The 15,983-nt window shown below is 44.0% G+C and overlaps 1 protein-coding gene across 1 annotated transcript in view; it reads right to left on the bottom strand.

Annotated features, from left to right (window-relative positions):
• Positions 1-15,983, bottom strand: part of LOC108660342 (cytotoxic granule associated RNA binding protein TIA1) — a 99,939-nt gene that overhangs the window by 32,247 nt on the left and 51,709 nt on the right. The window contains exon 3 of the mRNA XM_030383045.2: positions 9,882-9,969. Coding sequence (XP_030238905.1) covers positions 9,882-9,969 — 88 coding nt within the window. The remainder of the gene's footprint in view (positions 1-9,881; positions 9,970-15,983) is intronic.

Below are 15,983 nucleotides of genomic sequence, written 5' to 3'. Positions count from 1 at the left end.
TTGCCTTTGATATGAATGTAAATAAATTGTTGTAGACTTCTCACTCGGATGGGGAAAAGGCAGGCAATTGCCAGTCAAGTATTTTATTTTGGCCAAGAACAGAGAGACAAAGCAAAATAGAAGAGGGCAGGTAAAAAATGTACAGATTCACAATTTGCGTCAATTACGAAATTGTATTTCGCCAGAATGAGGTATGTGAAGGGAAGTTTTTTATCTAATCAAAGGGCTGCGCTGCACCGTAAAATGAAATTTGTTAATTGCGCAGCAGGCCACAGTGCCTGACTTGTTTTCACGATAAGGAAGGGGTTGAAAGGGGGACAGGCTAGGGACTGGGCTGGGAATTGGCTTTGGGTTCCAGTTCCAGCTCCAGCTCCAGTTGTGGCACTTTGTAAATTGTCGACGCTTTTATTAAATTTGTTGTGGCTTTGCGCTTTGCTTTTTGTTTTGCCTAATTAATTTGAGCACTCGACACAAGAACACGCGCAAGCGAATTAACACACACGCACACACATACACATACATGCATGCATGTGTATATATTTTTGTTATTTTAATCATAAAAAGCGCGTGGCCATGCGATAGAGAGACAAAGGCGCATTATCTTCGCCTGCTTGTGGACGTAGAAATGTGTTAGTTGATTATTAGCCGAGAATGGGCGAAGCCAGCGGGGGGAGGGGCCGCTGCTCCCGTGTCTATAATTACGTTCGTGCCCAGAGCTAAAGAGGGACAGCGCATGCAGAGCTGAGTACAGGGCATTAGGCATGCATAGCTATTTAGCCGCACACATATGCAGCCACGCCCACTCAGCCCACGTTGCGCTGGCATACACGTATGTATGTGCTGATTTCATTAGAACGCGTAGTGTGCGTGTGTGTGAGTGTGTGTGTGTGAGCTTGAGGATTTTGCTGCGGCTTCTCAATTATAATTTCATCCATGCGCCTGACGTGTCCTTCGTCCTCTGTGCGCTGCAGCAACAACAAAGAAATGAAATTAACTCAAAGCTCAAATTAAGTAAACGTATGTGACTGTGTGTGTGTGTGTGTGTGTGTGTGTGTGTGTGTGTGTGTGCGTGTACTGCTTTAGTAATCTAATGCAATTAATCGGCTCGTCATTGCTTTGACTAAGTACAAACGTGTAACTGTCGCTGCTGCTGCCTCAGTTGCTGCTGCTGCCACAGTTGCTGTTGTTGTCTTTGTTGTTAGTGCTGTGCGTTTCAATATGCAAATTAATCTCAAATTACAACGCATCACAATGCGTCACTTTTCATAGCTGAACTAACAAACTGGGCTGGGCCCTCGCATGCAATACTTGATTAGTTCAGCTCTCCCTCTCTCAGTGTCAGTCCCTCCCTATATCTCCTAGTCATTGCTGCACTAATATATGTAATTGTGACAATGTAGGCTAACGTAAGCCTTTCGTTACGTCTTTAGAATAGCCTTTCTTTATAAACTTACCCTAAAGCAAATTAAAAATATCTTAGCATTGTCTTATTTAGTGTAGCAGGCCAATAGTAATGCATTACATTGTTAACAATGTTAAATCCCAGCCTTAACAGATCTCTGTTAGAGATCTACGCTAAGCAACTGTCTCACTCTAGCACATGAAATCATTGGGGCAGATCTAGCAGAACAAAAATCTCATGTATAAAAGTGAAGTACTTTGTGTGTAATTTTATTTATCAACATTTATTTTATTAATTATTTATTATTTATCAAAAATTAATATTATCAAATGAGTTTGTATAATAAAATATATTTTTAAAATAATAAATATAATAAAATTATAAATAAAATAATAGTTAAATAAATAATAAAATATTCATAAATTATTCAAATAATTTCTATATCATCTATTTAGACGCTTTAACTGTACCAAGTTGAGTGAACTATTATTATGCAATTGCGCAAACTGTATATAAATTTCCCATAACTGTCTTAGCCTAGGATCAAGTCCCGTTTCTTGCAAGTATTTCAAGCTACAACCTGTGAAGCTCACTCAAACAATTTAAAATTAAAAAGTCATTATGCAAATACAGCTGCCAAAAACATATCAAATTGATATCAATCTGGGAACACGAATGCTTCAATGTATTCTATGAAATGCATGGGTGAGCCCACGTGGGCGGCCCCTACAAGATGGGGAAGAAGCAGAAGAACGAGCAGAAGAAGTGTTTAGCTCCAGCCCAAATCCAGACAAATTCAATCAATCAAACGAGAGGCAATGCCAATGCCGTTACGTGCCCGTAATGAAGTCCTGTCCAAATTTGCCTTTTCCTAAATTAGCACAAATGTTCTTTTTATGACTTTGACAGCGGCCAACGGCGATAGCAATGGCAGAGCGGCCAGAGCAGTCGCAATAGCAACGGCTATAGCAATGGCAATGGCAATGGCAATGGCTGGGATGCTTTCGCTTGGCTCTGTGGCTGTGTGGCTCTGTGGCTCTGTGGCCCTGGCGTTGTCTCTAATTTCTCATTAATTTGCAAGTGAAATCAGTGAACACGTCTGCCGTCCAGCCAGCCTGGCCGCCCGTTAAAACGACAACGAGCAAAGCGTAGAGCGTGCAAAACGTAACGACAGGCGAAACGAGAGACAATGGGGCGTATGAGTGCTGCATGCAAAAAGACAGCGGGGCGCTGGACTCGGCTCGGCTTGGCTCGGCAGTCGCTGAATGTAGTCGAATGAATGCTTGCTAGGTGTTTGCGGTGGTTTTTCGAGTATTTCGAGCGAATGGCAGCCAACGTGAGCGTTGTCAACGCCACTGCAAAGTCAATAGAAAAAGCAGAGGAAGAGAGACAAGAGAGAGAGGGAATGCGAGACGCAGGTGCTTGCCACAGAGGGTCGCGACTGTGGCTGACGCTTGGACTTAATTGAAAGGCGTTTATTTGGCTTTAAAAACGTAAATCAAATTCATTTAAATCCGCCCCCGCCCCCCATTCGTCGTCCTCCTGCTGCCACACCTTTGTGCTGCAATTACACGGCACTCGGCACTCGGCACTTGGACAGCGCTTGACTAGGGAATGGGAGGGGGGAGCTTGGAGTTCCTGCTGTGTGCTGTGCGCTGGGACTGGTGGCAGCTCATTTTATAGCTTGTATTTTAAATAAATGTTCAGCGTCTGCGTCGCGCGCATCTCCGCGTGGCTCACCTGGCCGCAGCTGTGCAAATTCCAGCGCTTACGCCACTTTGGGCAAACAAAAGGAAGGAAGGAAGGCTCTTGACATTGGCCGTCATTCGCTTTTGTTGGATTAGCTTTGATTAGATTTTTTTCCCCCTATTTGCACCGCCAGGCTGCCGGGACAACAGCGAATGCCACAGAGTGTCACTCAGTGGACGACGTTGGCCCAGCAGTCTATTGGTCCACGATTATAGGGCTTGTGCGACGTCCTCTGCTCTGCTGCTGCTCGCTGCTAATTTTTCGGCTTCAGTTCTCGATGCTCGAGTGCTTTAAACTGAGATTGCCGTGCGGCAGTGCAGCACCTGCGGCTCCCCACCCGCCCGGGTCGCAGGTCGTCCAAAGGCCCATAGGCTCGCTTTGAGCCCATCATAAAGTGGGGAGGCCCACTCAATCTGTGTGACTCATTGTGTCAAATTATTTTGAGGATTTATGCGTTGGCAGCCATTTTTTATGCCTCGCCTTGGCGCTTACTTTAATGGCAGTCAATTTATTGCCAATAAATTTGTAGCCAAAAAGTTTAGAGCAAGGCCAGCAGCAAAGCGGCAGAAATTTCAAACATTTTTATTTGCCCCAGTGATAAACTCGCAACATATGTGCGCGCCAGCTGGTGTGGGGAGGGGGGGAGGGGGGGTGCGCCTCACAGCTTTTTGGCAGCCGCTCAACATGGCCAAGCCGCTGCTCGGCCAAGGGCTGCGCTGTGGCAAAGCCAAAAACTGCACTTAAATTCAATTTGTGCTGCGCTGCCTGCGACTGACAGCCGCACTGCGAGGCGAAGCCTGACACGAGGCTGGAGCAATGGTAATAGCAATAGCAATAGCTGTAGCTGTAGCTGTAGCTCCAGTTGTAGCTGTAGCTGAGCATAAAGTGCCATTTTAAATGGCAGCCAAAAATTGTCGTCTTCATTGCAGCATAATTTTCGCAGCTGCTTTGTTGGCGCGATAAAAAAAGTCGCTCCGGCCAGCGGCGCCTCGGGCGAGCCTTTATTCGGGATTTTCTGTTGATTTAATTTTAAATGGTGACGGCGGCCTTCGTCAGGCTCTTCATTGCGCAGCGAAGCAATTTTATTTATATATATTCGAGCGGCCGGCTCCTGCTGGAGGACAGCGGGCGATTGCGGGCCTTGCAAATTGTTTGGCTTGCCAACTGAGAGCCGTTTAGTTGGCCCTCGGCGCAGGACAATGCCAGTGTCCCATTCTGGCCATTCAGCGCAGCTCTGTGGCAGACAGCCAGTCCGTCAGTTCGTCCGTCAGTCTGTCAGTCAGTCAACTCAGTTAGTTGCAGAAGTTGGCACAGTGCTTGTCAAAAGGCAGCCAACCATGTTTGGCACTCGTGCTTTGCCTTTTTGTCAATTTTAATGAATTAATGCGTATTTTATGTGAAAAGTTGTTGCCATAAAGCGACTGCCCGAGAGCACGAAAGCAAAGTAAATTAAATAAATTTATGTTGCACACGGAGGCCTCGCATCTAAGCGGATTTGTTGTCTATTATCTGAGCATTAGTGGGCGCGCCCGGCCCCTGCTCGCTGCTATTGATACACAATCTGTACAAATTGAAAATAGGGATGGAAATCGTTAGCAATTTAATGATTTGGCTGCTCGGCCTCGGGCGCAAACTTTTCAACGAGCGGCCATTAAAATTATATTAAAAAGTTTACACGGCAACGGCAGCCGTTTGGCCTATTTCAATTTAAATGCTGACACTTTCGGGCCGAGCCGGGCAATGCTTTTAATTTGCGTTTAATGAAGTGGCATTTTAAAGCCAGAAGTTTGGCCGCCTCATGCCGGCTACAAATACGTGCGTATATGGCTCGCTCTCGATATGCAGCAGCTTCTTCGCCTAGAACAACTTTTGACACTTGCCAACAAATATAAATTGTTGCAGGCAGCGTGAAAAAGTGTCAGGCTTCTGCGGTTGCTGCAGTCGCAACTCCCAAGACTCATTTTTCACACCCAGCTAAGATCTGGGCTGGGGCAGGGGGCGCCTGGTTGACTGCCTGCCTGGCTGACTGGCTGACTGGGTGACTGACTGACTGACTGATTGTGCGGGCTCTGGGGCAAAAGTTTTTCGCATTAACTTCCGCTGCACGCCGCGTCGCGTTTGAATGCGATTTTGATTTGTCATTCGTTGCGTCGTGACAAAAGCCGACGCCTACTTAGTGCGACGCGCACAACTTTTTCCCCCACCTTCTCCCTCGCATTGCCTCTGCCATTGCCATTGCCATTTCCATTTCCGCAGCAGCATTCTGAAATGAAAGCAGCTCCATCAGACGGCAGGCGCCCACTTGTCGCCGATCATTGGTTTCCGTTTCCAGCCAGCGCAGCTGCAAGTCGAACTGCGCGACGTGCACAAGCGCATTTTGAAGTTTATGAAACAGCAGCAGCAGCAGCAGGCAGCGGCGACAAATCCAACTTTCTGAATAGATTAAGTTAAAAGTTTTGCTCATTTTCAGCATCGCCTCAATTGAGAGCTGCTGCCTAAGCGTCGACGAGCTGCATCACCTATGCGAGTCCGTTGGCAAGGAAAACAAAAAATACAATGAAGAAGAAGCAAAAGAAATCAACGTAATGATGTCAACGCCTCAGAACTGGAACTGGAACTGGAGCTGGAGCTGGAGCTGCACACAGCCAAAATCAAAACTTTCTCAAGTATCATTAAAACTAACCGAAAAATGGAGAAGCGAACGAACGAGTGAGTGAGTGAGTGAGTGAGCGAGCGAGTTTTCTTTCCATTTGCTGGTGCCTTCATTCAGCTATTATCTTGTTGATTTGGTTGCTTTGGCGCGGTGGCACGTACTGGTCCCACCTTGTTGTCGCAGCAGAAGGTCAGGTTTTCATTGTGTGATGCTGCGCCGCTCTTAAAATATGTTTGGCAAAGTTTGTCCAGAAGCCAGCCAGCCCAAGTTAAGCCCTTTGTTGCCAACGATAAATAGACCAGCAGCAGCAGCAGCAGCAGCAACAATTGCCAGTCGACTGCCAATTATGGCGCGCACAAAAGTATGCTACAGCAAATGTTATTCAATTATTTGGCAAAGAAATGGGCGCTTGTTCGGCTCTGGATGTGGATTCCATCAAATGAAATCCGACTAATAATGCCATTCACAGAGCACACAGCACAGACAACGTGTGAAGAAGGCCTCGATTATTTATGACGGGCACATTTATGAGAGACACCCCCACTCCGGCTGCACGCCATAAATATATTGCATGTAATTAATTAATCAGCCGAATGTACCGGAGTGTGCCGCTCGGGCCGCTCGTTAAGTGCGCCTGCTTAATTGCATCAATCTTAATCGCATAGACCGGCAAGCGGCTGTAATTCGACCAAGGATCGCCCCGGGCTCATAGATAATAGAAATTCAATATGAAGCCCCAGTCCCAGTCCCAGTTCCAGTCCCAGTCTCATTCCCAGCTCTAGCGGCGCTTGAATGGCTGCTGTCGACTGATTCCATCTAATTGTTGGCTGGGCTGCTCTGTGCTTGGTCCACTCGAGTTTCATTCAATAGCCAAATTATTTATTGGCCATATAAGAGCGACGCCAGCTATGTGCTAGCTCTAATCAAGAGCTGGGTCATGTGCTTGATGGCCATTATCGGCCATACCCGACAGACGTTGCTTTCTTACTTTATCTCTACTCGACTTTTGCTCCGAATTTAATAAGCAAACCATGAAAACTATTATAGCCAAATAATTGGCCTGATTAAATGCGCTTCAATGTGAAATTGCAGCAGCTAGGGCGGAGGGAGCTCGGGCATGAGCCATAAGCCCTATTGAACACGTGCTTGAGCTCGTGAGTTTGGGAAATTAGACTCGAACCGGCTTCCCAAGGCGTCGTCTAATGAGTTTCGTGGCAACGCAAGCCCGCAAAAACTTGAAGGCATTATGAATTTACGTAAGAACTTGTGCTGTCATTATTTAAAACCATACAGAGAGGGAAAGAGAGAGAGAGAGAGAGAGAGAGAGAGAGAGAGAGAGAGCGATGCTCATATACGTATGCATATACACATATCTATATTTATCAAAGCTTTCGTTGTTGTTGGCTTGGGTACAAAGTGTATGCAAAGAAACTTTTAGTTAATTAAAAAAAATAGAAGCAGCAGCAGGAGCAGCAGCAGCAATGGGGCGAAATTGTTGTATAAATTTTGCTGCTTATGCGCGACTAAATGAAAAATCTACCCATGAGTGTTGTTAACCTGATGAAAAGTAGGTAAGACCTTAAGCGAAACAGAGAGAGACTTTGACTACGACTACGATGGCGACTGCGACGCCGGCTGCGCCGCTGGCAGCGGCAGCACATTTGCGATTATTTCCCACGCGGGCACTCAAAACATAAAGAGCAATAAATTAAAAGCTAAGGCCACAGACTACGGCTAAGTACGACAACTACCATGACAACGACGACGACGACGATGACGGGAATGAGAATGGGGATAGGGATGAGCGGGAGACTGAAGACTGCCGACTGCCGGGCCATCAGCGACATCAAGGATTCTGATGAAGCAGCGCGCGCGAGCGTCCTTCAAGACGCTAAAAATCAAATAAAGGAGCACCGTTCCTTTGCCCCCGGGCAGCCACTTTAGGTGCAAATGAAAAATGTAATTATTTCGTAGATTTGCGTTCACAAAAATAAACACGCGGAAAATGTTACTATTTGACGGCCTCGGGCTCCACTTGAGCAGCGGGACGAACGCCGGCTCCTGCTGCCATTGCTGACTGCTGCTGCTGCTGCTGCTCGCTGCTGCTCACAGCCTAATGAGCAAGAGCCAAACGGGAGAAACTTAAAAAGGCAAAAAGGCCCATAAAATGTTAAATAAATAAATAGTGGCTGACACAGAGCATTGGCCCAAATGAGAGCAACTTTTGTAGCTGGCGTTTGCAAAATCTCAAAGAAATTAGCGCATACAACTTGCGGGCATGGCTCAGGTGCACTGGGGGGCGTGGCAGCGCCCGGCTGCTGCTCATTAATTAAGAAAGTGGCAAATGAAAAGCCAGCAAAACACGCTTCAAATTAAGGGGCTTCCTAGTGCGACGACGACAGCGACGACGACGAGTCGTTTGCCGTTGACCTGTGGGCGGTGGGCGGTGGGCGGTGTTCAGGTGGGCAGGTGGGCAGGTGGGTGTTGGGTGGTGGGTGGTGTCAGTGGTCCGTTCGTACTGCGAATAAATCAGGTTATATTTGCTTTCACTTGTTCGCTGCTCTGATATTATGCTTCCCCCATTTTCATTCGGTTTGAAGGGCGCTTTGTTTGCTGCCGCGTCGCCGCTTGCGGGTTTCCAGCATTGGGGCCGCTGCATTTTGTTGTTGTTGTTGGCTCAAACAAAAAAGTCGAAAATTAAATTATTAATTTATTGCCCGTTGCTCGAAGCCCCGACACAGCTCCATTTTCTATGGCCCGGTCTTCTTTTCAGCATTAAAAAAAAAAGAAAGAAAAAGGCAAACAGAGAAAGAACCAAAATAACCTGCCCGTTACGTTACTGTGGCGCCACATTCTGTGGCTTTCCTCAGCTCAGCTCTCAGCTCTCAGCGCTCAGCGCTGTTGGCCCCACGGCTTGCTAATTATTCATAAATAAAGCGTACATAGGTCGCTGCTGGGGAATAGCTGCGCCGACTGGGCACAGCATTCGACGTTTGTTTATTTATTTAATAATTTGCACAAGTGCCGCAAAATGTTCTTTGATTGAAGTTAATGCGCCGGCCAAAAAGCAATTCGCCAGTCGCTGCCACAAAACCAAGCGGGCAAACTCATGGCTCATGGCTGTTGGCTGTTGGCCTACTTAGGTTCGTCGATCGCAGTCGTCATGAAAAAGCAATTAACAGCCTTAAATGCTCATAGATATACAAAATTAATTTTCATGTTTAGCAAATAATCAGAGCATACAAACAGCCCCATTTGCCCATTTGCCCATTTGCCCATTTGCCCAGCTTCCATTTGCTTTTGGTTCCTTTTCCCTTTGCGGGAAATGTCTTGAAATTTCTGTTATCAATGGATTTCTCAATGGTTTTGTTCTTTCAATGATTAATTACTTCAACAGAATACATTAGATGCCAGTTATAAATGTAATTCGAAACATTTATATAATATATTGCCATTGAAACAAAAGCTGAGGACAAACTAATGTTCGAAATTGTTTAATTTAATAAAAGTAATAATAACAATAATAATAATAATAATAATAAAATAATAATATTAAAAATTTATAATTGATAATAAGAATAAATTAATAAAATTACGTAACAATAAAATAATAATAATAAAATAAATAAAATTAAAATTAATTATAAATAAAATAATAAAATATAAATATTAGAATAGAAATATTCTTATGTATCAGAAACAAATTTTTATTTTCTTTACAATGCAATTTAATATTCAATTCGAAGCACACACCCAACGTCAATAAAGTAGATTTGATGTTTAGTAGTAGATAATTAATTTGATCTGAATACAAATATTATACACTCAACGACTGGCCAAGTGGAAATATTCTCAAGGCTAACAAAAATATAAAATTTTCAGGTTTTTTTTTTTTTTTTTTTTTGTAAATTTTTATAGTGAGGCTCTAATATATTTTGATACATGTATAAATCAGATCATATATATAAATTTGTTTACATTTCCCCAATTGCATATAGAACAATATTTGTATACATTCGATAAAATATAATTGACTTTTTTTTTTTTTCATTAAATCAAATTGTTTATTCAACTTACGATATTTCTCCAAATGGTGTGAATGCGTCCTTCAGCTGTTGCGTCTCTATCTCAGCACTCAAGTCGCCCACGAAGATGTGAAACTGTTCTGCAATGACAAACGAGACGAAAACACACAAAGGCAATTACAAAGAGGAACGCTCACAAGTTCAACTAAAACTAATTAAGCGCCTGGCAACCAAAACTCATCAGCAGCTCAGGCCTGAGGCCAAAGCACTTGACGCACACTTGAGACCCACACGAGAATCGTTGGCAACACTTGCAGCTCGTCGACTGTCGTCTGTCGTTTGTCCTTTGTCGGCTACTGAAATCGCAACGTGCGATTGCGGAGGTGGCATTTGGATCTGCACTCGTGGCTGAATTTTGGGCTTGACATTATCAAACGCCGCTTGTCGGCCAGCCAGCCCGCTGTCCCACGTCCGGCTTAGTGGCGTTGTCGAGTTGTTTGGCAAGCGGCGTTTCCAGTTCCAGTCCCAGTCCCAGACCAGAGACTGCAGGCAGCTGACGCTTCTTTAGGCTACTTGAGGCCAGGCAGCTAGCCAGCCAGCTGGTTGCCGCAGATACTGGCATATATAGCTGTGCGTCCAACAGGAGCTGTCGCCTCGGCTGCAACGTGCCAACAGGCAACAGGCAGGAGGCAACAGGCAGGAGGCAGCAGCAGGCAGCAGGTGCTGGACACGAAAGGCGCCCAAATGTTGTGACGTGTCATCTCTGTGTGTGTGTGTGTGTGTGTGTGTGTGGTGTCTCTATGCAGAGAGATGCCAAGCACTCGCAGATGTAACAATTTTCTCTGCTATCTCTCAGTTGGCCAACTCGTCTGCTGTTGCTTCCGGCCCGTGTCCGTGCCCGTGTCCGTGTTCGTGTCCGTGCCGAAATGACATAGTTTCGTATTACAAGGAAATTGCACTTGAATATGTCAGTCAGCGGCAAAGGCAAATGTATGAATGGCACTGTGGGCGTGGCACTCATTTGCTGCCACTGTGGCAACAGCGTTGACAAATATGCCAAAAAACGTATTTACCAGCTCCCATTTACCCATTGCTGCCCTTGCCCATGCTCCTCCACGTCCATCCCCTCCCACTCCTGCTCCTGGCAATCCGCCTGGCCATTCGGTTTATCGTGTCTGCAGCTGGCTTTGGCCACGTTTAAGCTGCGCGTCGTCCCGTAGCTTGGCACGCGCTCTTCCATTTGTCCGGCTAAACGGCAGGAAGTTGTGCTAAGCGTCATTTCCGTTGTTTTGAGTGATTGCAATAGAGATACGGTTTTTGTGGTTTCTTTTTTCGGGTTTGGGCTGCGAAGTGAATCGCCGGCACTTCGCACAAGTGGTTCGAGTTGCACCACACCAATGTCTGATGTCAGGCGCTCGCGCTCGAGTCTGCTTAACGCTTAATATAATTTAAGCAGTTGACAAACATGGCCTCTCCGGCTCTACTCCGGATTGTGTCAGTCCAGTCCATTGTCCAGTGGAATGCATGGGAATATATTTAAATTTGAAAATGCATTCCCCCATCAATCGTGGTTCAATTCATCTTCTCGAATCGCAGAGTCAAACATTCCGTGTGCGCAACTAAATCTGCTCCAACCCACGATTTATTGCCCCCAGACTGACAAAGTGCAGCAGGAGAACTCGTTACACTCAACAACAGGCTCGGCCGTAAACAACAGGCCATAAACTTCAAAGCGTATTCACACAACAAACTTTTTTCCCTTCCGCATCTGGTCGATTGGTCAGCCGAAAACAATTAAATCAGCGCATTTCATTTGGCAACAACAACAAACGGAATGGGGGACTTACACATCGGATCTGGTCTGGTCTGGTCTGGTCTGGTCTGGTATTTGGGCCCATAATAAAGTTCCAGTAGATGAAATGGTGGTTACTGACCTATGCTCTCGGCTATAATGATGTCGGGATATCTGCGAGGACTTTGTAGGAACAGCAATTAATCGCCTGCAATCTGGCCAAAGCATTGCCAGCAATTAAGGATGGGCCACATAAAAAAGTCCAGCCAAACTCGAGAACGGGGCGTAAAGCTAGACAAAGCCCGGCGCAATGAATTCACAGCCAAACGCCAACAAACGAAAATGAGCCAACATCAAGGCTGAAGGCATTGTGCGATTGGGCGGGGCAGACGAAGACGGAAATGTAATTCAACATAAAAAATATCGTAAATCTTAAATTAGAAATTTCGCACATTAAAAACTTGGAAATTGCATTTAGCTGCTGCTGCTGCTGCTGCTGCTCCTGCTGCTCCTGCTGCTGCTGCTTGTTCGCGCGGTCTTTGCACAGCCCATTCATGGAGTCGCCGGCAAGCGAACCCAAATGCTCACAACAGAAAGGCCCCAAAGTTGTGGGCGTGGCCGCAGCGGGTCGGCATAAAGTCCATTGGCGCACATTTTTAATGAGTTGGACATAAAAAAGTTGGAGCTTTTTGAAAAGCTGGCGCTGAAATAAAGTCAATGAAACAGTGGAGTACACACACACACACACACACACACACATTCACACAGAGAGAGAAAGTAAGACACGAGCATTGTCTCAGCTCGCAGTTCTATCTAGTCGCTCTGCTGTTGTCCTCGCCAGTTGTTTTATTGCATAATCGTGAGTCAATCAGCGACCTGGGACCGACGCAGGAAACGGGCGGCGAGCGACCTTCATCAGTGCAAGTCAGCTAATAAATACGTGCAGCTGCCAGTCCCCTGGGAGCTGTGAGCTGTGAGCAACGAGCTGCTTTTCACTTGCCTATTAAATTACATTTGGCTGCAGCTGCCCTTTAATACGGCCTCTCACATTTTGTCATTTATAATTGAATCGCGCATACGCCCCGTGCGCAGTGACCCTATTTGTGTATAGCCATCACATTGTGATTGCAATTCGCTGCAATTTAGCAGCGCTATTATCGCACTTTAGTCGTTGCGCATCAATTAGAATCCTGAAATTTTCACCATGTCCCAAGTGCACGAACTGCATGAGAATCTAAATGCTGCCTGCCCAATTGCCAATTGATCGAACTCGAGTGCTACTTTCACTACTACTTGCCCTTCATTTATGTCAAATGACTCGTAAAAATTCTTATCGTGCTTATTCCGTATTTTAACTATAGAATTTTAGTCAGTTTTTTAACTATTGAAATTACGTTATGGTTTTTTTTTTATGAAATAATACTATATTAATAAATAAAACTGCATATAAAACAAGTAAGAACGTTGCAGTCGGGCGCTACCGACTGCGGAATACTCATTCACAGTCCCTTTGTAAATTTAATTTAATTTGGCTTTAAAAAAAAATTAGTACAAAACAATTATGCTTTTTGATTATATTGTAGCTTTTGGTAATTTTTATCGAGTAATCGATAATTATTATATTGATCGTGCACTTTTTGAGTACAAATGTATGGTAATTTTCGTTAATAGCTTTCGGTCACACCTATTGCAGATTCTTTAGCGTTTGCTTACATTACAACTGCGCGCTTTTTAGCATTCTAAGAATTGCGATGATTTCTGGATTTTCTAGCTGTTGTTGTAGTTTTGTCAGATGACGCTCTGTTATTACCTTATTGTATTTTAGCTACCAGTTTGCAAAGCAAAGCAATAGCGTGGGCGCTAAAGGCGTCGCAAGTTATGTTAGAGTGGCGGAGGTTCAAGTCTCCATCAGGGTTGAGTTTCTTTTTTTTTTCATACATATTTCGTTTTTTATAAAATAGATATTTTATTCTTCTTAAAAAGCCCTCATATATGTATGTACGCATATATGCATGTATATGTATGTACATACATAAGTCTGCACGCATATGTAGCATCAAGCATTCCAGCCTTTCTTATGCACGCGCTCATTTGTATGTGTGTATGTATGTACACATAAATGCATACTCTAGCGTTGAAATGAGACTGATTTGTTTTTGCTTTGTTTTTGAATTTACCATCCGCTACTCTCATAACAAGAATCTTATTTTTGGATTTCATTTTAATTACTATTGTTGACAGTAGGCGGTAGCGCTGTCGGCAAAGGCGCCGGCTAAATATGTTTTTGTTATTTTGACAAACATGGCTTGGGTGCGAGTTCAAATCCCGCGGAAAACTCTTTTTTGTAAATTGAAAATTTTGTTATTTTAGCTTCTTTTATATTTTTTAAATATTTAAATTTTATTTTTAAATTTTATAAAAATGTTTCCTTCCGTGTTATCAATGCCTATTAAGCCTATTTGTATATACATGTACATACATAGATAGCTCAGGCATATAAATGTCGTAATTTGATACTACAAATGCCGATTGCCACGCCCCTAGTGGCCGTAGACACATCATTTTTGGCCAGTTGTTAGAAAGAGCTAACGGTAACGTAAATGCGAAATTTGAATGCTTACGCTCAAAAAATGTGAAAATTACAGGGTATTTTTCGATATGCCATGCCCCCAAAGAGGCGTGATAATTATTTTTGGGGCATCGATAGAGGAGGTTACCAGTAACTCAACTATCCAAATTTGAAGCTTCTAGGTCTTAAACTGTAGGAGATATAAAGTTTTGCGGTTTGCCACGCCCCCTTTGGGCGGATATATATCCACCATAGCTTGTTGGACTTGGGTGGTCAACTCGCGTATATATACCAAATTACAAGTCTCTAGCATCAATAGTGCCTAAAATATAGCCAAATTTGAAAAATTACTATATCTTCAGGTCCGATTTGCCACGCCCACAGTAGGCGTAGACATAAAATTTTTCCATCAGTCATTATAGAATTATAGCATTAGCTCACGTGCGAAATTTCAACGTTCTAACTTTAGAACTTTAGGAGATACAGTTTTATCTGATTTGCCACGCCCCCAATGGGCGTAGATATATCCACCATAGCTTTTTGGACTTGGGGGGTCAACGCGGATCTACATACCAAATTTCAACTTTCTAGCTCTTCAACTAACATGATTTCTGGTATATCGGAAAATGCATTTTCCGATTTGCCACGCCCCTAGTGGGCGGATCGGGAAAATTTTAACACTTTATAAATCGGAGCTATACACGAGTATGTGTTCCAAATTTCAAGTCTCTAGCTTCAATAGCGGCGAAATGAACTGCGTTCATACGGACAGACGGACAGACGGACAGACGGACAGACGGACGGACAGCAAGACGGACATTGCACAAAACCAATATACTAATTCACTTCGTGAATGAGTATAAAAATTATTTGTATATATAAGAAAATAAAAACAACAATAAAATTCGCAAATAAAAATGTATGTATATATAAAAATATGTGGTTTTATATATATTTTTTTAATTTATTAAAAAAAATATTTTTGCAACTATCGATAGAATTGTTTATTACAATATCTATCGCACACTTTTCGTAGTTCTCCAACAACAATTGGCCTGCCATATTACACAGGCTTTATAGATAATGCCAAAATAAAATTGGCTTCTTCTCCTTCCACACTGCATAAACCAAGAGAAAAACTGAATAGAGTCGGCTGACTGAATGTGGGTCTGCCTAGGGGCAGCGCTGGAAATGGAAGTGTGCACACATTTTCAGCAAGTGTTTACCTTCATTTGCGTGCAGGCAGCATAAAGTGAACTCAAGTGAAGCTTGCGGTAGTGGAATGTTGTGGTGGCCAGCAGAGCTGCCTCGATCCAACCACCCACCCACCGATGAGGCATACATTTTGGCATATGTCCAATGCGCGAACCGAAACCGGACTGACTACAAATGTGGTTGAAATGTACGCGAAAAGCGGCAAACCGCAAAAGTAGCTGAACAAACACAAATGTGCGACGCCAAATCGTTGGTAACTAACATATATATAATATATATATATATAAACATATATACATATACATATAAGAGAAGCCCAAGCACACATACACACGTGGGTGGAAAAGGTGATGGATATATGCATGTGTATGTGCGGTGCTCTGTGTGTGTGTGTGGGTGTGGGTGTGCAGCATTGCCCCACCCCTGACATGTTTTTCGTTTTAATATCTCTGTATTGGTATGAGTGGAGCAACAAATGTAAACACAAATACAAATATAAACACAGATGCTAACTAACCACAGCAATCGGCCATGTGTGTGTGTGAATAAATGTATGTATATAAACTCGCAGTGTCCAC

This window comes from Drosophila navojoa, chromosome 2 (assembly GCF_054131105.1).
Source record: "Drosophila navojoa isolate 15081-1374.11 chromosome 2, UAZ_NAV_1.0, whole genome shotgun sequence".
Taxonomy (NCBI): Eukaryota; Metazoa; Arthropoda; class Insecta; order Diptera; family Drosophilidae; genus Drosophila; species Drosophila navojoa.
This window is presented reverse-complemented; position numbering and strand designations above follow the sequence as displayed.